This window comes from Bos javanicus, chromosome 4, assembly GCF_032452875.1.
Source record: "Bos javanicus breed banteng chromosome 4, ARS-OSU_banteng_1.0, whole genome shotgun sequence".
Classification (NCBI taxonomy): Eukaryota; Metazoa; Chordata; class Mammalia; order Artiodactyla; family Bovidae; genus Bos; species Bos javanicus.
In genome coordinates this window covers 56532071-56551209 of record NC_083871.1, presented here as the reverse complement: position 1 = coordinate 56551209, position 19139 = coordinate 56532071, and the positions used below count along the sequence as shown (strand labels likewise).

Below are 19139 nucleotides of genomic sequence, written 5' to 3'. Positions count from 1 at the left end.
CACTTCCACCACTACCTCTTCTTGCCCCATGGTTATACTTTAGAAATTGTCTTCTGGCAAAATTATTCCATTTCTTCCATTTCTGAAATCATAAATGTTATCTCATTTTCTAAATAAGAATCTTCAAAGGCCGTCTGAACCCTCTAGTTGCTTCTCCTCCTTTTTGGTTGGTCTGTTAGTTAACACCATTTGTCTTTACTTCCTTTCCTAGATTTCTGCTTCTCTAATTTCAGCACTGTCTTGTGGGGGCATCTTGTCTTTCTGACTTGTCCTATAACCCTCCCTACCCCAATCCTAAACCAGTACACGCATCTGACTTTTCCAGCAAGTTTGTTGAGTGCTTTTGAAATGAAAAAACATTCACAACAAGGTAGTTTTGCCATGTCTACGGCAGCTAGACAAGTTCTGCACTCTTTATGTAGGATAGTACTTCCACTTTCTAGTCTATTCATATTTCAAGGATGGAGGTATTGGTTTAAACCATACTATTCATTCCAACATGTATATGTGTATTTAGAAATTGTGTTTATGTAGGATCTCTTTAGATCATTTTGGTTCCTCTTAAAATTTTTATTCTTCTATTGACCAGGAACGGGATTTTCCAACAGAAACTGTTAAATTTGGTCCTGAAAGGATGTATATTGATTGCTGGGTCAAAAAACATACATATGACACCTTTAAGGAGATTCTTGGATCAGGAATGCAGTATCACTTACAGGTGAGTGGGTGACATCCTTTCTGTGTGTTAGCTTTTAAATTAGAGAGTAGTTTTGAATCTACCTCACTTCACTGCTTTTGAAATTAGTTTGAATATACAGACTGTTTTCAGTATATGTTATGCACAATAGCAAATTTATTTTTGAAAGTTGAGGTGAATACATATGAAACTGTCCTTTTTGTTTTTGTATAGTGTAAGCTTGGTGGGGCATCTCCTTGACTGTTGGAGCACTATTGACATCTTTGTAGGAAAGCAACTAGTTTGACATAGCTTTCTTGAATTCAGGGCATTGGAAAACAGTTTGGTCTTATGAGAAACAGAAAGAAAATAAGTGATGTACATTCATATTTATAAACTCCACATAACTTCTGTTAACCAGAATTCAGTTTATGTAGTAAAAAAAAAGAAAACTGATGTTTAATACTGAGCCTTATTGCCTCTTTTATTTCAGTCAAATGAATTCCTTCGCAATGTATTTGAACTTGGACCCCCAGTGATGCTTGATGCTGCTGCATTGAAGACAATGAAGATTTCTCGATTTGAAAGGGTAGGTTTGGTTTTTGTTTTCAAGAGAACTGAATGCACAGAAGTGGAGACAAAGCTTTGATTCTGCCCGGTGATAGGCATTTAGCTATGTTTGTAAACTATTTAGTTCTCCATGGTGTTTCAGACAAAGCTGGACTAGTAAGTATAGAAGAAACTTTAGTCCATTTAGAGTATGGAGGGTTAAGAAGAGAAATTTTTATCCATAATCCTGTTAACATAGAAACTATTTTCATTTTTTATTTCCCTTTGTTCTGTGAAGTTTATATATTTAAGGATAAATATTGACAAAAGTATTTTTGTCTTTCATATCTGATGTCTTTCACTTCTTTCATATCTGATGACTGAGCCTAAACTTAGTACCAGATTCATTTTACAGATGAGGAGAACAAATGTACTTAGAGAGTTTATAACATTAAATAGTGATTAATATTATTTGGCTTCCCCAATGGCTCAGCAATAAAGAATCTCTCTGCAATGCAGGAGACCTGCATTCAGTCCTTGGGAGGGGAAGATCCCTTGGAGAAGGGAATGGCTACCCACTCCAGTATTCTTGCCTGGAGAATTTCATAACATTTCAAAAGTCCTTATTATTATTTTTACTAAGGTAAAATTCACATAACATAAAATATAGTGTACAGTTCAGTGGTATTGAATACACTTACAGTGTTGCACAACCATCACCACTATCTAGGTTCCAAACATTTTCGTCACCTCAAAAAGGAAACTGAGGTTCATTACATATTCACTGTCTGTTCACCTCTTCTTTCCCCTCAGCTGCTGATAAGCAATCACTAATGTGCATTCTTTCTCTATGGATTTACCTGTTGTGGGTATTTCACAGACAGAGAGCCATATAACATGACCTTTTGTGACTTTTTTTTCTACTTAGCATGTTGTTGCCAAGGTTCATCCATGTTGTAGGGTGGTCAGTACTTCAGTCCTTTTTGTGGCCGAATAATCCTCCATTGTATGGATACCCCACATGTTTATCTCTTTGTTAGTTTGTGGACATTTGGCTTGTTTCCACTTTTGATCCTTTTAAATCGTGCTTTTTTTGAACATAAACTTACAAGTTTTTATTAGTGCACCTGTTTTCAGTTCTTCTAGGAGCAGAGTTGCTCAGTCATGTGTAATTCTGTTAACTTTTTAAGGAACCACCAAACTGTTTTCTACAATGACTGCAGTGCATTTTACCTTCCCACTAGCAATATGAGAGTTCAAAATTTGACATCCTTACTGTTACCTTTTTTTGTTTTTAATTTTCCTTTTAAGTTATAGCCATCCTTGTGGATGTGAATTGTTTTATTGTATGTTTATAAAATCTTTATATTTAATCACTTTGATGGACATATAATTGATTGTTGGGCATTTTAAAACTTTCTAATAAATACTAATATTTTTACATTTATTTCTCTTTTGGATTATTTCTTGGATAAAGTCCTTGCATGGAACGATAGAGCTTGATTATGATTTTTGAGATGTATTGCCAAATTACCTTCCAAAATTATTCTATTATTTTTAATTATTTTCAGTGTTGAATGAATGCCTGTAGCTATTAAACACATATTTGACAACATTGGTTTTATTATCTAAAAAATTTTCTTAACATTTTATGTTTGGTTATTTTTTTCATACAGAACCGTCATGTGTTAATCGTCTCCCTCATTCTTTGTGTCTTTTAAACATATAAAGTATATCTAAAGTCAAATTAGTTCATTTCTTTCCTTTCAGTCCGTGGCAACCCCACGGACTGTAGCCTGCCAGGCTCCTCTGTCCATGGGATTTCCTGGGCAAGAATACTGGAGTGAGATGCCATTCATTTCCTTCTCAGGAGATCATCCCAACCCAGGAAATGAACCCTGGTCTCCTGCATTGCAGGCAGATTCTTGATAGCACTGAGGCACCAGGGATGTATATATATAGTTTTAGTAGTACTTCAGTGCTTATAAGCAAGTTAGTTCCCTGCTCCTTCCTTTCTCATTTCTCAGGATTTCATTTCAGCCTTTAGTTTTTTCCTAGCACTTTGGTTTCAAATTTCTAAGTAAAATGCTTATACAGCTATTTCTTTATTTGATAGGTAAGGATTTCTGCCTTTTTACTTCTCCCCCCACCTTTTTTTTTTTTTTTTTGCTAAATCAGCATCATTGTTTACATTAGAGTCACATTATAATCTTTTTTCTTACTTTATAAGAATATCTAAAACTTTATTGGCTCACACATATTTTCCTCTTTTCCATTTCAGCATTTATATAATTCTGCAGCCTTCAAAGCTCGAACAAAAGCTCGAAGCAAATGTCGTGATAAGAGAGCAGATGTTGGAGAATTCTTCTAGATTTTTAGCATTTGAAGACCACTTTCTAATTTCCCTTTTTTTTGTAATTTCTAATGTATTTAATCTCTAGAGACAGTTTTTATCTTGGTCAACAGATAGCTTTTGTAGTAGGGGTTATATTATAATTTAATGTATATAGTATTGCAGATGGTAAGTCCTGTTTATTAAATATTCTTTGTATATATAATCACTAAACATAAAGTGTTTGTAATGTTTGGTCATTTTCTATTTATGAAAAAAGCAAACATAAGGTATTTCACTTGATTTCATGATGAGAAAAACTGTTAGCCAAAGTTAAATTTCTTATGCTGTGATTGTCAGAAATACTGATTATAATGATATAGATACACAAAGTTTTTAACTTAAGATCTTACACAGATGAGTTCAGGATACAATTTTGGGAGCTAGATCTGGAAAAGCTGCTGTTATTTTCAATTTTAAGTGGAACCTAATAATTTTGTCACTAGGATCAACAAAAGGAATTATACCATGCGACCATACAGCTGCACTTACAGGCCAGTCAGTCCATCCGTTGTTCATGATGAATTAATATAAGCCAGAAAAGTTGCTAACCTTGACCACTGAGGGCAGTAACACTAATTTTATCTGCTGTGTAAGACCTTGTGCTCTTTATTTTGAAATAAAGATCTTTTCACACTAAAAGTGCTTCTTTTCTAATAGAAGAAACATTTATGAGTTAATGTATAGAGTTCAAAATGATAAAGTGGGGTAGGGAGAGTAAAACAGAACTTCCTCTTGTATATTTGGAAACATGAAAGTAAATGAAAAAAATGTAGCCGTATATCGTTGACATTCCAGCTACTTTTAAGACCATTGTTTCTTGGTTGCCCCATGAGGTGCTTTTTTTTTGACTTTATGGGAAAGTGGTAGGCATTTTGACAATGCACTAGGATTTTTTATTATGAAACTTTATGTTAAAATGACATTGCACATGGGGTACACAGTAATAAGAGGGGTGGAAGAAGCATGAAAATAAGGATCAAAATCCACAGGTATTTTTTCTAAACTAGTCTTCCTCTGCCACATCTTCAACCCCTCCTGGAAGGTCTGATACGTCCCCTATTCGCTGCCTCATGGAGCTGTTACTGCTGCTGGGAGGGTGAGTTCCAGCCCTCAGATATAATGCAATGGAAAACAAACTTGAAATCTCAAACCTGGGGTTGCATGTTGTCTCCTCTTTATATTCCAAGTAGTTTAGGACCATAGAGAAGAGATTGTAAGTAGTATTTTTTCTAAATTTTCAATTTACTATATACATATTTTAGAATATTAATGAATTTTTATTAAAGCAATATATGGGGGTGGTGTAGTCACTAGTTGTGTCTGACTCTTGGCGACCCAGTGGACTGTAGCCTGCCAGGCTCCTCTGTCCATGGGATTTCCCGGGCAAGAATACTGGAGTGAGATGCCATTCATTTCCTTCTCAGGAGATCATCCCAACCCAGGAAATGAACCCTGGTCTCCTGCATTGCAGGCAGATTCTTGATAGCACTGAGGCACCAGGGGTGTATATATATAGTTTTAGTAGTACTTCAGTGCTTATAAGCAAGTTAGTTCCCTGCTCCTTCCTTTCTCATTTCTCAGGATTTCATTTCAGCCTTTAGTTTTTTCCTAGTACTTTGGTTTCAAATTTCTAAGTAAAATGCTTATACAGCTATTTCTTTATTTGATAGGTAAGGATTTCTGCCTTTTTACTTCTCCCCCCCAACCTCTTTTTTCTTTTTTGCTAAATCATCATCATTGTTTACATTATAGTCACCTTATTTTCTATTCATTTCTGAACTGGATGGTTTCCTGTGCTTACGTTACCGTTCTCATAGGACATCTTGTCTTGGTTTTATACACACATCATTTAACTCTTCCAGAACAGTTCCAATAAGTTTGTAAAACTCTTTAATCGCTTTGTCACATGGTCAAAGCCCAAAAGGATATTGAATTCTTTGTTGTTTCAGTCTAGACTACTTTCTCTCATCTGAGTGTACAGCTGTTGCTTGAGACTCCATCCTGGGATCTGTTTTCCACTCAAGTTGGATTCCACATCTCCTGGACCCCATGTCTTTGCTATTAGATTACTTCCCTGTTAAAGTGGAATGAGTGAAACTTCTGGGAATGAGTGTATGGGAAGTTGATTATGTTGAAACTTTGTGTGTCTAACAGGTACTTTGGCTTGGTATATAAAATTCTAGGTAGAAAACCAAACGGGATTTTGAAGGCATTGCTCTACTCTAATTAAAAGTGTTGCCACAATGTCTGATGCAGTTTCACTTTCTGATTTATTTTGTTTTGTTTTGTTCTTTGAATCTCTGTCTCTGCTGTAAAAATGTTTGGTACTGTGTTTTGGTAGACTGGCGATCTGGGAAATACTAAGTTTTGACACTACCCTCCCATCCTCCACATAGACGCATGTACATTGTCCATGATCTGGAACTCCCATGAAATGTTAGAGTTGCTGGATGGAGCCTCTGGCCTTACTTCCTTTTCTTTCTGGGAGAGATTGTAACAGTTTTCAAATCTTGCTGTTGCATTATATTTTTAGCTAACATGAAACTACCTGCCTGTATTTAGCTGTGTGCTTCACTGTTGCCTTCAGTTCCTGAGCCTGCTTGAATTCTGTAGGATCCATCACTTACTCATCAGTGATGGTCCTGTGACTGTCTGCTAAGGTATGTACCAATTACTCTCTCCTTCCTATATTCAATACATTTGCTGAAATCTTGCTCAGTATTGTTACCTCCTATGTTTAGTATTATGGCTCTATAACTTTTATTCTGCCTTTTTTACTGGAGTTTTGGGAGGAAGAAGAGGTAAGCAGGTATTAAATTTATAGATGGGTGCCTTTTCATGAAATTGATGGGTAGTTGCTAGGCAGGATAACAGGGGATTCAATGTGAAAGTGCTTGAGTTTTCTTCAGAGCAGTAAGAATGGTGTATGATAGACCAATTTATTCCTTGATACTGGTTAACCTTGCTGGCTTTCAGGAATTTAAAATGGTCCCTGCCTAGTAAGTTCTTTGAGGTTTAGTCATTCATTTTGAATCAGTTGGCATCTTTGACAAGTCTTTGATAGCATATGCTTTAATTTCCTGGGAATGAGATATAATATTTGAAAGAAAAACCCAGAAATAGTTGAAAATACCCCCCAATTGATCAGTTCTTGTGAAAATACCTGTTTTCTTCTTGTGACTCAAAACTCTTCAGGATGTGACCTTTTAGATACATAGCCGATAAAATGAAGTAGATTGTCTTGCTTTGCTCTTAAGTGGTTCTCCAGAAGTCTACCTGGTCACACAGCATAAAAAAACCTCATCCCCCTCTCTGGTGTAAAATATGGTTGAATCCAGACTTTGGTGTGAGGAACTATTAATTTCCATTTTCCTCATCCTTGAGGGCAAAAGGGGGTGACTCATACTTCAAGGGTTAGGTTTACAGGAGAGAGAAAAACACATAGTATTCATACGGAGAAGGCAATGGCACCCCACTCCAGTACTCTTGCCTGGAAAATGCCATGGACAGAGGAGCCTGGTAGGCTGCAGTCCATGGGGTCGCTAAGAGTCCGGCATGACTGAGCAACTTCCCCTTCACTTTTCACTTTCATGCATTGGAGAAGGAAATGACAACCCACTCCAGTGTTCTTGCCTGGAGAATCCCAGGGACAGAGGAGCCTAGTGGGCTGCCGTCTATGGCTCGCACAGAGTCAGACACAACTGAAGTGACTTAGCAGCAGCAGCAGTGTTCAAAATGAGGCTTTTTTTTTTTTTCTTTAAAGAATAGATAGTTTAACACAGATCGCGTAGTTGGGAGATTAAAGCTGAACATGATTAAAATAGCAAACATTCTTATTTTTTGAAGAAATTTTGCATAAGTTTTAATGCATTATGTGCTTTGGAGAAAAAAGTTACTAGTTATAGTCTTTCTTTATGAATTGGTCCTCAGTTATAGATGAAACTTTAAAGGGTGACATTCCTTTTAAAAGGAGAGTGAGGTCTATAATTTTGTAGAGCAAACATTTTCTAATTGATGTGCTCAAGGCTGAATTAATGTCTGTCTCAGTTCAGTTAGTTCAGTTGCTCAGTTGTGTCCAGCTCTTTGTGACCCCATGAACTGCAGCACAGGAGGCTTCCCTCTCCATCGCCAACTCCTGGAGCTTGCTCAAACTAATGTACATTGAGTCAGTGATGCCATTCAACCATCTCATCCTCTGTTGTCCCCTTCTCCTCCTGCCTTCAAACTTTCCCAGCATCATGGTCTTTTCCAGTGAGTCAGTTCTTCACATCAAGTGGCCAAAGTATTGGAGCTTCGGCTTCAGCATCAGTCCTTCCAATGAATATTCAGGACTGATTTCCTTTAGGATTGAGTGGCTTGATCTTGCAGTCCAAGGGACTCTCAAGAGTCTCCAACACCACAGTTCAAAAGCATCAATTCCTTGGTGCTCAGCGTTCTTTATGGTTCATCTCTTGCATCCATACAGGACTGCCGGAAAAACCATAGCTTTGATTAGACAGACCTTTGTTGGCAAAGTAATGTCTGCCTAGTCATGGCAATAGAGAGTAGGATTATAAAGGGTTACATATCTGTTTACCACTTAATCATTAATATCCTGCCAGGCTAGTCAGTCTGGGGTGGTGGGCCTGTGGGATTGTCTCACCACAGCTGCTTTTCTGTACCAGAAGGCACATGCTTCTTGACATGTGAGAGGGAACCACATCAGAGGCTGACATTCCTGAGAAAGGAGGATGTGTTAAAAACTCACAGAATAAAGCCTTTGAAAACAGAAAAGTTGATGAGATGAAGTGCTTCTACCACCGGCAGTGGGGACAGTGGGTCAGTAGCCATGTAATCTCCCATGCACCATCCCCTTTTGTAGCTGCTGGAAGCTCTGGAATCCTCTGACCTGCTCTCATCCTGGTTAGACTTGTCACAACCTTATTCTCTTCCTGTTGACTGTCGTCCTCTGATTGGTCTGGAGTCTTGTGTGGTTAGCTGTCAGTGGCAGCTCCAGCCTGCTTCCCCATATTTATACATCGGAACTCCCCATGACAGAATGCAGGAGCTGTGTCAGGTTCCATATCAGCCAAATAAGGACATAAATCTCGGTCCAGTAAGAACCTCATCAGTTACCAATTAAATCAAGGCATGGTAGGGTTTTTTTTTTTTTTCTTTTTAAAGGATAGTTTCAGTAATATATTTATTTAAACCTTAGACATTATCGGAAAAAATCAATATTTGGAATCTTAACTGCTTGGCTAAATTAACACTGGATATAGACCAACAATTTCACGCTGGGGTTTATGGGCCTTCTAGAAGCACCCCTGTGCTGAAGAAGGCAAAGAACTACAGAATTTCTAGAAAGTCTTATAGTTGCTTCTGAATATTTTTCCCCCCTGGCAACCCAGCAGTCAAAGCTCAAGGTTTTTGTAAGTAATTTGCATGCTGTTACTCTCAAGAGACTGAATTCTGATTCTTGAGGTTGAGATGTCTTTTGTTGCATGTGCTGTGTGCTTTTCTAACTTGTGATAGAAATGAGTTAGACTTGATTTTAAAAATTACTTGCTGAATGTGAAGAGGCACTGACTCTGAAATGGAATTAAAGAACAAATTACCATGACTCACTCAATAAAGCTTCTATTAGCTTTGAATTAAGCTCTATTCTAACAATTCTGATTTTGTAGCAAGCAATACCCATATGAGTTATTTCTGTGGTATGATACCAAGCACCTTTGGAAAAAAGTAAAGAGCAAAGCAAACTTTCATAAACAATTACATTGGTCAGAATGTTTATTAGTAGGCAGTTAAAGAATTCTTAAAAGACAAAAAGAACCAGCTGTTAGCATTGATCTAAACTGGAGAAAAATGAAATTACTTACATGTTTGTGCTCAAGGTATTAATAAGGTTCTGGGAAACGGGTACAGCTTTGCAGATTTGCACAGCACAGTCAAGAAGGAGGGTTAAGTTAGAGAAGGGCAGAATTTAGTAACACTCTGGCTTTTCCAGCCCTGCTGGTTGTTCTCAGATGACCCTCATCGGGAATGCCAAAGATAGCAACAACTGGGTGTCAAACAGCTGTGGGTCCTGGTCTGAGGGCCATGTGATCTTGTATCCATTTACTCATAGGGTCATTTGCTGACTCTTACCGGCCACGAACCACCCCCCAACTTGGTTTTCTCACTGGCTCTTTATTTGCCATTTGAATGTTGCACTTAATTTAAAAATGCACTGAAATAGCATCTATAGTATTTACATTGTGACTTGACCCAAATGATTATTCCTTTCAGAGCACTTTTCATTCTAAGTTGTTTGTTATCTTAGTGATTTTGGATTTGATGTTGCATTGAATTACTTAAGTTGACAGCAAGGCTAGTAATTTGAAGATTTTATTAGCTGCATGGCTCTTAAGTCAGTTTTTGTGGCTATGATTTTCTAGCTAGTCTTCTACTTTGTAAATGCTGATTAAGCCTCAGTATGAGATTTAAGCATGGCAGTTACATTCCTAAAGGGGAAGCTAAGGCTCAAGGATGGCAAGTCAGATCCAGAAATGAAGCACGTGTCAGCTACCAAGCCTAAAATAGAAGCCGTGTTTAAATGATGATCCTGTGATGTGACACAACCTTTATGCTTCATTCAATATTGGTGTTTGGGATAGCAAAGTGTAAAGTGATGATAAAATATAAAACCTTTTTAAAAGAGTAGTTTAGAAATTTGTAACCATGCATCAGTCAACACTTTTGGTTTTATCTGTGAAAGAATAAGATTTGATTGATCTCTTAGGCCCTTCTGCTCTATATGCTGTCTTGCTGTCTTTTTTAAAATTTCTGGTCACTCAGAGTCATTCCCTTCAGAATGCTCCATGAAGTATATTTGGAATTCAGTATATCTAAAGTGCTTCAGTAGTATCTTATCTAAAATATTCAGGGAGTTAGTTGTTCTTGTTAATTAAAATTTCAGAGTAACTGAAATGCCCTTTTAGTTTTAGACTGTAAAAATTAACTAGTCCATAACTTTACAAGCTCACTGCTTTTCTTAGCTAGGGTTCTGGTGGCATGTTTTTTTACAAGTACTAATAGGTTTTTAGGTATTGCTAGGAAATTGATGAGTTTTAATGTTTTTAGAATCTGTTTATTAAATGACTGATTACCATTTACCATTTCTGAGTTTTGTTTCTCCTAACTCTAATCATATTTCTCTTTATTCGGTAGCTGGGTATTAAACGAAATTTTTAAAATGTTAAGAGGAAGTCAATAGTGTGTTGCCATATATAGGCAGACATGAAGCTTATTGCATTGCTTTTACTAAAGTTCGGATGGATATGAGGATTTTAACCTCAGTTTTATGTTAGTGTTCTTATTATTAACAGCTTCAAATTCTTTTGGAAATAGTGAGATTTAAATCCTAGATAAAATATTTTAGGTATTGGCTTCTAAACTTGGCACTGGACATTTGAAGAATAGAATGGGTACTTAGCCTACAGAGTGCTCAGTTGAGGAAATCAAAGAAGTAAGCAAATAAATGTGATGAAGTAGTACAGATGTTATGATGGAAGAATGTACAGCATCCAGCAAGGGGACAAAGGAAAGACAGGTTGGAGGTGATGTTTGAGCTGAGTCTTCGCAAAGGATTAGGGAAGGTGGTGGAGAAGAAAGGTCACACAGGGAAGGAGCAGTGATCTTAGAAGCCAGAGGCCTGCTTCCAGCTCGGCACCTAGCTAACGTGTGATCTTGGGCATTTACCTTCTGAACTTCAGTTTCCTCATTTGTGGAAAGACAAGGAGCTAAATGAGAGCATGTCTAAAATCCTCTCTCAATCAAAAAATCACACATCATTATTAGACTCATTTTATGAAAAGAGATAACTGTGAAAGAGAAAGCTTTGATAGCAATTGGAATTTGTCTTCCTAAAACCTTCTTTTCATGTAATTAAAATGCCACAAGTTCTGTGTTGTGCTAGAGAGACAACTTAAAATGAGAACTTTTCGATCTGTTCTGATTTTTTCAGTGTAGCTCTAACTTATGCTGTCATTAGAGAATATTACCTTAAATGTAAACCACAATTTCAGAATTACTATGTAAGTGGCCAAAATCTAAGAGAGCTCGGGGGAGGAGACCTCAGAGGTCCTGAAGTTTAGCCTCCAACAGCTTCAGGATTTCTCTCTGTATCATCTCAGTTTGCTAAGATTTTGTCTTGAGGTCTCAGAGCCAGTGTATAATGACTAAAGAATACATTTAAGATATGAACTTCTAGCATATTGAGGGAGAATATAAAAAGTATAGTTTTGTATTAAAAGCCTATTCTATTAGAATAGCTCACAATATTTTCTTCTTTTAGAATCTTAATGGCCACAGGCTTGCTTGGCATAATTTTGTCTTTTTATGTGTTTAAACATAGTCTTCTTGCACAAAGGATTTGAGAAGTCTCACCAGAATATGAAATATTTAAAAATAAATTACAAAATTAAAAAAAAACCCAGGTAAAATATAGACAAAATTGAGAAATCTGAGCAGGAGGAAGGAGCATGTTCTGATAAGCAGGGTATTATAGCGTTAAAATTGTGGCACACACTTGACTCTGAGCTCCCTGGTAAGCAAAGCAAAAAGAAGAGTTACAGTGTCATCCCCCAAAGGAAAAGCTAACTTTTCTAGCCCTTCTTCATCTGGCAGTCATATGTGTGGGTGGGTCTTCATGTGCTGACCCAGCTTCCTGTGAGCTGTGATATGAAGGCCAGCTCCCCGCCCAGCCTCTCTGGTTTAACGGCAGTGTTTTCTTCCAGGGACAATGAAACGTTCTTCCCAGGACAGTGGCTCTCGCAGCATTCCTGAAGATAGAAAGCTTTATGTTGTGGATTCCATAAATGATCTGAACAAACTAAACCTCTGTCCTGCCGGATCACAGCAGCTATTCCGTATGTGTGCCCTCCCAGGCTTGGCGGCCAGTCCTGGCTTCTAGGTCACCTAAAAATAGCCAGCGCTGAGCTGGGCCTGTGGGTGTGGTGGGGGTGGGGTGGGCATTAGACTTGCTATTTAGTATTAGGCAATGTTTGCTTTTGCTCTCTGAATACTTGCCAGGCTTATGGGCTTTCCTGGCTCTTAAGCAGGATTCGAACTCTAATCTTCAAAAGTTCTGAGAAGTTTCCTCTGGAGTTTCTTTCCCTGGGAAGGAGTGGAGGCTGTGAGATGGCCTCCCAGAGGCTAATTCATGCCACTTGGCTGCTTCTGTGCCCTCTGGTGACCACAGCCAGGTCACTGAGTGTGCCCACTCTCCGGACAGGTCTGACTTCATAGCAGATTGCTGAGAAAATGTTCCACACTTTTATCTAGTATAACAAAGATCATTCATGTTCTGTTGGGCAGAAAAGTCATCTTCATCTTTTTAAATTTACAGATCTCCTCAATGAACACATTAGAAAGAAGAGGGGGAAAATGAAATAAAAATATGCTAAATACTAAATGCTACATGTGTATCTTGTCCCCTAAATATTATAAATGAGTTCTATCAAGTTATTTGAGCCCCATCTTTTCTAGTTTAAATGCTGACCTTCCAACTCAGGGGATAAACATCTACTTGTTGATGTTTCACATGTACTCGAAACTCGTACTGTCCCAATTTTATGTCTATTATTTCTCTTCTGTATCCTTTTTGAATGCTTGTTTCTCTCATTCATTCAGAATTTCACCGATTTTTTACTACAGTTGGTCTTAGTAAAGGTTGGTGTTTGAGTGCCAGCTTATGCCTTGGCTGTGATTAGGAAGGAAAAGCTGTGGAGGGTGTGAGGCAGGATGTCTTTATAAAAAAGTATGGGACCTCTGCCCCCATCTCTCCGTAATCAAGTAGCAGAGGGTGTGGGGCTGATACATAGTAGGAGAAAATACAGAAGGTAGTTCAAGGGTCTTCAAGATCCCGAGTTTCTATATTTATTTTTCAATTTAATTTGGGTGTTATTAAGCAAATAGGCCTTACAAAGCAGCGACCAAATGCAGGCAGTTCATGGTTTGGGTGAGCCAAGCTTAGTTGCATTCTCAGTTCAACCGCAAAGCATTGAAGAGAATCTTGCTTTCAGAGCATGTCCATCCTGAAAACAACTTTAAGAAACCAAGTACATCAGGCTCATGTTGATGTTGTTGTGTAATAGATGTAGGAATAGCTGGTTATTTTTATAGGAAATAAAGTTTTCTGGGAGATACCTCAGAATGCTTAGACTCACTCAGAGTTAGTGACCCGCTGCCAGCTGTGTTGTATTCTTGGGTTGCTTTAGGGAAAAGGGCAATAGAGCCTCTGTCACTCCGAATCCTTCTTTACACCACCCCGCCCCCACCCCATGCAAAAGGAAAATCCATGTCCGGCTACATCAGTGTTAACATGATCGTCAAAGAATTTTCCAAACCAGGGTTATAGAGACAGCTTGACCAGGCTTGTTCTTTGAATATACTAATATAAAAGAAGGTGAAAAATTCTCAAAGAGCACTCGTTCAAAGACATTTCTAAAGCATAAGTCTCTTTTCAGAGTGATCAGAGTGAAAATGGGTGTATCCCTTACTCACACCTTTTTTTTTTTCTCTTTAATTTTATTGGAATATAGTTGATTTACAATGTTGTATCATCTTACATCTCTAACACTGGGGGACTGTGAAGTTCACTGATAGCCTGTATGCTGAGGAGTCCTGTTTTTGTTGTTGTTGTTATTTGTTTCACATCAGCTCTAGAGGAGAAACTCCAGGACGTCAGCACTGATTCAGGAAATGGAAGCCACAGTCTGTTTTTGGTGGGGCTGATCATCGTGCTGATTATCAGCCTGGCACTGGTTTCCTTTGTGATATTTCTGATAGGTAGGTACCATTGACACTCTTTTCATCACTGCTTTGCCCTTACTTGACAGCTGGTTGTTTAGCTTTGCTTCCATAAGCAGGCAGTGCTTCCTGGCACCCAGTACTGCTGCTGGAGGACGAGAGGGCACGGATGCCCAGGGCACCCTGCTGCTCTGAGTGGGTCACTGGGGCACACAGAAACCCTCCATGGCAGAAGTTCACAGACTTGGATATTGTTTCTGTACCACTTTAATTTCTCACACAGAGTCCCTAGCTGCTAATGGTAGGCAGCTTATCCTAGTTAATTCTGGGTTTTCTTATTCCAAGACACAGTTTCTGCATGAATTTGGCCTGTAACTTTGAGTCACCCTCCCAGTTTTCCTCACTTCTCTGAAATCGGTTAGAAGCATCAGCTGGGCTTGTGCAAGGGCCCAGAGGCAGGGCTGGGCTGTGAGGTGATCGCTTGTCTATTGCATGACACTCTCTGGGCTGGTGTCTCGCCTGCCCTTGTCCTGGGCCCTGCACATCCACCTTCGAGTGGTGGCACACGCTTCCCCACACGGCTCCTCAGCCAAGAGATCCCCCGAAGTCTCAGTGCCACTCTCTTCTCTGCCTCGGGTTGGGGAGGGGTGCTGTCCACTCAGTGCTGCCCTCTCCTTATGCATGTTGCCCCGTCAGGGGAGCCCCCAGTGTTCTCTCTGAGCAGTCCCCTGTAGACCACCATCTGGAGTTGCTTCAGTTCTCTCCCGCACCCACTAAGAGTGGAAGAGCCTGAGAGGAGGGAGTCATCCTTGATACCCTTTTGCCTGCATCCACCACACTCGTTTCTTCTGCCCTGCAGGCCTTGTAGCCTTCACAAAGCCTAAATGAGAAGTAGATTCCATGTGTTTGAAATGCCTCTAATTCAAGTTCACTCAGGACTAGTGGAGGTAGCAGTGGTGGTGATGGGAGGTGGGCAGAGGGCATGACTCTCACAGCTTCTAACCCCTTTTCCTCCCCAAAACTTCATCTCCCATCCAGCTTAAAGCTCTATCTCTGTTCTAGGTTTCAGAGCTGGCATGAAGTGGTGATGTAATTTAATTGCTTCTCTGTCACCTTGCTAATGCCCTTTTGCACTTAGAAGCTACAGTGTGAACTATCCTGACAATAATGCTGCCCTTGGATCTGATTATTCTATGGAGGAGGGTTGGCCCTGAACCTGCTGGGCTGGAAAGAGGGTGTGGATTACTCTTCAGAAATGTTATACCTCAAAAGTGGATGCTGCAAATATCATCCCGCCTCACTGTCTGGGGAAATGACTGAGTTAAACTAGTGGGAAATTTTAGGTATGTCTGCTATACAGGGCTCCAGTACTCTTGCCTGGAAAATCCCGTGGATGGAGGAGCCTGGAAGGCTGCAGTCCATGGGGTCACTGAGGGTTGGACACGACTGAGCGACTTAACTTTCACTTTCTACTTTCATGCGTTGGAGAAGGAAATGGCAACCCACTCCAGTGTTCTTGCCTGGAGAATCCCAGGGACGGGGGAGCCTGGTGGGCTGCCGTCTATGGGGTCACACAGAGTCGGACACGACTGAAGTGACTTAGCAGCAGCAGCTATACAGGGAAGCAGCCCAGAGGGACTGCTCTCTTTTGTGGGAAAAGACTAAGAGTAATAATAATTTAAAATGTGATGTATTGGGTTCTCACTGTCTCCCAGGCACGATGGTAAACATTCATGTCTGCTCACTACCTCATAACAATTCTATTGTGTGGGACCTGTTGTTTTTCTGGTTTTATCAATGCTGAAACTAAAGCTTAGAGAGATTAATTACTGTGCTGAAGGTCCACAGACAAGGGTGCCTAATCAGGGCTCAGAGACACCCCTGCCTGACATCAACTACCATGTTCTTTATTACCATCTTATACCCTCTTCTATGAATAGGATTTATTTTATGTTTGCTTCTAGGGTTTTATATTGAGGGCAAAGTCATATCAAGAAACAGAAAGAAGATGTGAATAAAGAATGCCTTTTTATTGGACAATTACTCTGTGCCAGATGCATTAAATTCATTATCTTAAATCTTTACCCTTCAAGGTAGTGTCTAATATTTCTATTTTGCTGGTGAAAGGTGAAAGCCCAGAGTTTAACCCTCCCTGTTTATTCAGCTAATCCGAGGCAGGACTGGGATTCATACTCTGGCCCATCTGCCTCCAGAACTCCTGGCGCTCCACTGCCTTTTGTATTAATAATAAGAGGCTTCCGGTGGTTTGCAGATAAACTTTAGCCCAACCTAAGACCAGAGTTGGCACGTGCTTGCATGCTTAGTTACTCAGTTGTGTCTGATTCTTTGCGACCCCATGAACTGTAGCCTGCCAGGCTCCTCTGTCCATGGGGATTCTCTAGGCAAGAACATTGGAGTGGGTTGCCATGCCCTCCTCCAGGGGATCTTCCCAACCCAGAGATCAAACCCAGGTCTCCCGCGTTGCAGGTGGATTCTTTACCATCTGAAGCAACAGGGAAGTCCTGTTGGCACTGCTGTTGCTGCTAAGTCGCTTTAGTCGTGTCCGACTCTGTGCGACCCCATAGACGGCAGCCCACCAGGCTCCCCCCTCCCTGGGATTCTCCAGGCAAGAACACTGGAGTGGGTTGCCATTTCCTTCTCCAATCCTATTGGCACAGGCCCCTGTAAATGAACTTGGCCTGTGCTCATCTTTGAAGAGGAAACCTTTCTGCTCTCACTGGGATTTGGTACAGATTTGTATCATTTTAACTGAAGTGTGAGAACTTATATCTGGCATTTTTATGCAAGAGAAATAGGCTATTTTACACTGATTACATTGATTAAACTATTGGACCTTGTGTTTTTGTCACAATCTCTGTTCTAAAGAGGAATACTGGACAGCAAGGGTAGATTACCCAGGATGCCTACCTGCCTCTGTAGGTTTACAGGGGCCAAGCAGTGTTAGATACTAGGTCTGTGGGATGTGATTAAGTATTGCCTTCATTTAAAAAAGGGTTCTATGGTCTAGTAAGTTTGAGAATTGCTAGGTTAGTAATACTCAAGGTATTTTATTTTACTTTTTGTTAATTTCCAAAATGCAAGTCAGTATATGATTTTTCTCTAATATTTTTGCATATAGAATCCTTTTTCTCTTTTGGAATTTAATTTGGAGCTAATATATTGTGGAACAGACTTAATCCAACATGCCTGCTACTCCCTTTTGCGTTTGACTCATGTAGAAGGTTCCAGAGAGGGGAAAGGATGTCACATGCTGTGGATTTAGTTGTTTCACACTTTTCTCCAGGAGCGAGTGGTATTGCTTCTGTCTGGCTCTGCACCAACACATCCATGTTCTAGAGCACAGTTCATCCAAACGTAATTTTCAGACACAGAGGGGAGGCAGCTTCTGGGCAGCAGCTTGTCCCAAGGCCGGAGGCTGAAGCTCAGATGCCTCCCCGAAGTAGTTGCTGGGTAAACTCGGTGCTGTGTCACCACCTGCGTTAGTTCCTGAAAGCTATCCTGGAAAACACTTGCCTGAAATGGAAATGATACGGAGTCCACGTATTAAATACTGATTTTGTGCTGCCTTTCTTGGAAATGTTAACTGCCAGGTAGGCCTCAGAGTGCTCCACTCCCCGGCTTACTCAATACCCAGGGGTTCTATTTATTTTGGAAATATGGTCTCTCTGCTCTCAGAGTAGCTGGGGAGAATTATTATTATAATTCATTATGGACTGGTAATTTAGAACCAGGAGACCTATGGGTTGGAACCCAAAATATCTCACCTCCCAAATGATGAGGGAAAAACCTTTGCTGAGAACGGGTCTCAGAATGAGACAACATAACAATCTCTTCTCCGGGGATAATCAGACACTGGCAGTTTTCCTGTGGTTATTCATACAATGTCTTTCTCAGCCAAAATCTGAGCAGAGCTGCCAAAGGTAGTCGAGTCTGGCACAAAAGGGTTATAAAAATAATTCACTTCATAGAAGACTTCAGCAGTTTCTCTCCCGGGCCTCTGGGCTGCATGGGCTATTGGAGCAGAGGATTTGCCAAGACGGCATCTCAGCTCCCAGCTGAACACCCCCATGGGCTCTGAGGAGTCACGATGGAACACACTGGAAACCAGCATAACACTGTCTATTTTTCACTTTTAAGTTCAAACCGAAAACAAGATGGAAGATGTGTCAAGACGACTAGCAGCTGAAGGAAAGGACATCGATGATCTTAAGAAAATCAACAGCATCATCGTAAAGCGACTCAACCAGCTGGACTCAGAACAGAGCTAAAGAAATGAATCGTCCAAGAGCAACTGCTAACACCTGAGCTTCTCACGGTCCAGGGAGGGTGTAGGGATTAAGAACCACCAAGGGTATTTGTGGGTCTTGAAAGGCTGAGTTTCAATTACAGGGATGGGAGCAACCCCAAGGCAAGGGGGGCTAGGGGCAGCTGCCAGAAAGGGGCTCGTTTTGTGGGAGTGTCCTTCAGCTTTCATGGGCTCAAGGGTGGCGGGCATGGGGCAGAAACAACAGTAAGCGAGAAAGGGCATTTGGCTCTGCATGTGCAGCTTCTTTTACCAAAGGAGATTTGTCACCAAAATAAGGTCACAGTGGCCAGTAAAGTTCATGGCCCCTCGTGTATCTTTATGAACTCCGGGGAAAGCCTAAGGGATTCATTGAATTGTTTGTATTCAAGGGGATCAGGTGATGATTCTTTTCAATAAAAGAGATTCTGCTCAGGTGATTA

The 19139-nt window shown here is 40.1% G+C and overlaps 2 protein-coding genes and 1 long non-coding RNA gene across 4 annotated transcripts in view; 2 read left to right on the top strand and 1 right to left on the bottom strand.

The window, feature by feature from the left end:
• The window catches only part of IFRD1 (interferon related developmental regulator 1), a 23456-nt gene extending 19197 nt beyond the window's left edge, over positions 1-4259 (top strand). Inside the window, exons 10-12 of the mRNA XM_061414096.1 lie at positions 590-718; positions 1170-1265; positions 3507-4259. Of these exons, the coding sequence (XP_061270080.1) occupies positions 590-718; positions 1170-1265; positions 3507-3596 (315 nt within the window). The 3' untranslated portion in view covers positions 3597-4259. The remainder of the gene's footprint in view (positions 1-589; positions 719-1169; positions 1266-3506) is intronic.
• LOC133246117 (uncharacterized) overlaps positions 1-9656 on the bottom strand; it is a 19944-nt gene extending 10288 nt beyond the window's left edge. Inside the window, exon 1 of the long non-coding RNA XR_009735914.1 lies at positions 9482-9656. This is a non-coding gene — a long non-coding RNA (uncharacterized LOC133246117). The remainder of the gene's footprint in view (positions 1-9481) is intronic.
• Positions 4363-19139, top strand: LSMEM1 (leucine rich single-pass membrane protein 1). Of its 2 annotated transcripts, none has more exons than XM_061414099.1 (4): positions 4363-8753; positions 12380-12511; positions 14304-14432; positions 18552-19139. In XM_061414099.1, the coding sequence occupies exons 2-4, from the start codon at positions 12385-12387 to the stop codon at positions 18680-18682; spliced, it is 387 nt and encodes a 128-aa protein (XP_061270083.1). In that variant the 5' UTR covers positions 4363-8753; positions 12380-12384; the 3' UTR covers positions 18683-19139. The 2 variants fall into 2 exon arrangements, with proteins under 2 accessions (XP_061270083.1, XP_061270082.1); XM_061414098.1 differs by having other exon boundaries at positions 4363-9031.

Bases quoted from the DNA above. Each gene is read 5' to 3' on its own strand.
- LSMEM1 (XM_061414099.1), top strand. From the start codon at position 12,385: ATGAAACGTTCTTCCCAGGACAGTGGCTCTCGCAGCATTCCTGAAGAT. The intron at 12,512-14,303 runs GTATGTGTGCCC...GTTTCACATCAG, and splicing joins CGGATCACAGCAGCTATTCC to CTCTAGAGGAGAAACTCCAG. The intron at 14,433-18,551 runs GTAGGTACCATT...TTCACTTTTAAG, and splicing joins CTTTGTGATATTTCTGATAG to TTCAAACCGAAAACAAGATG.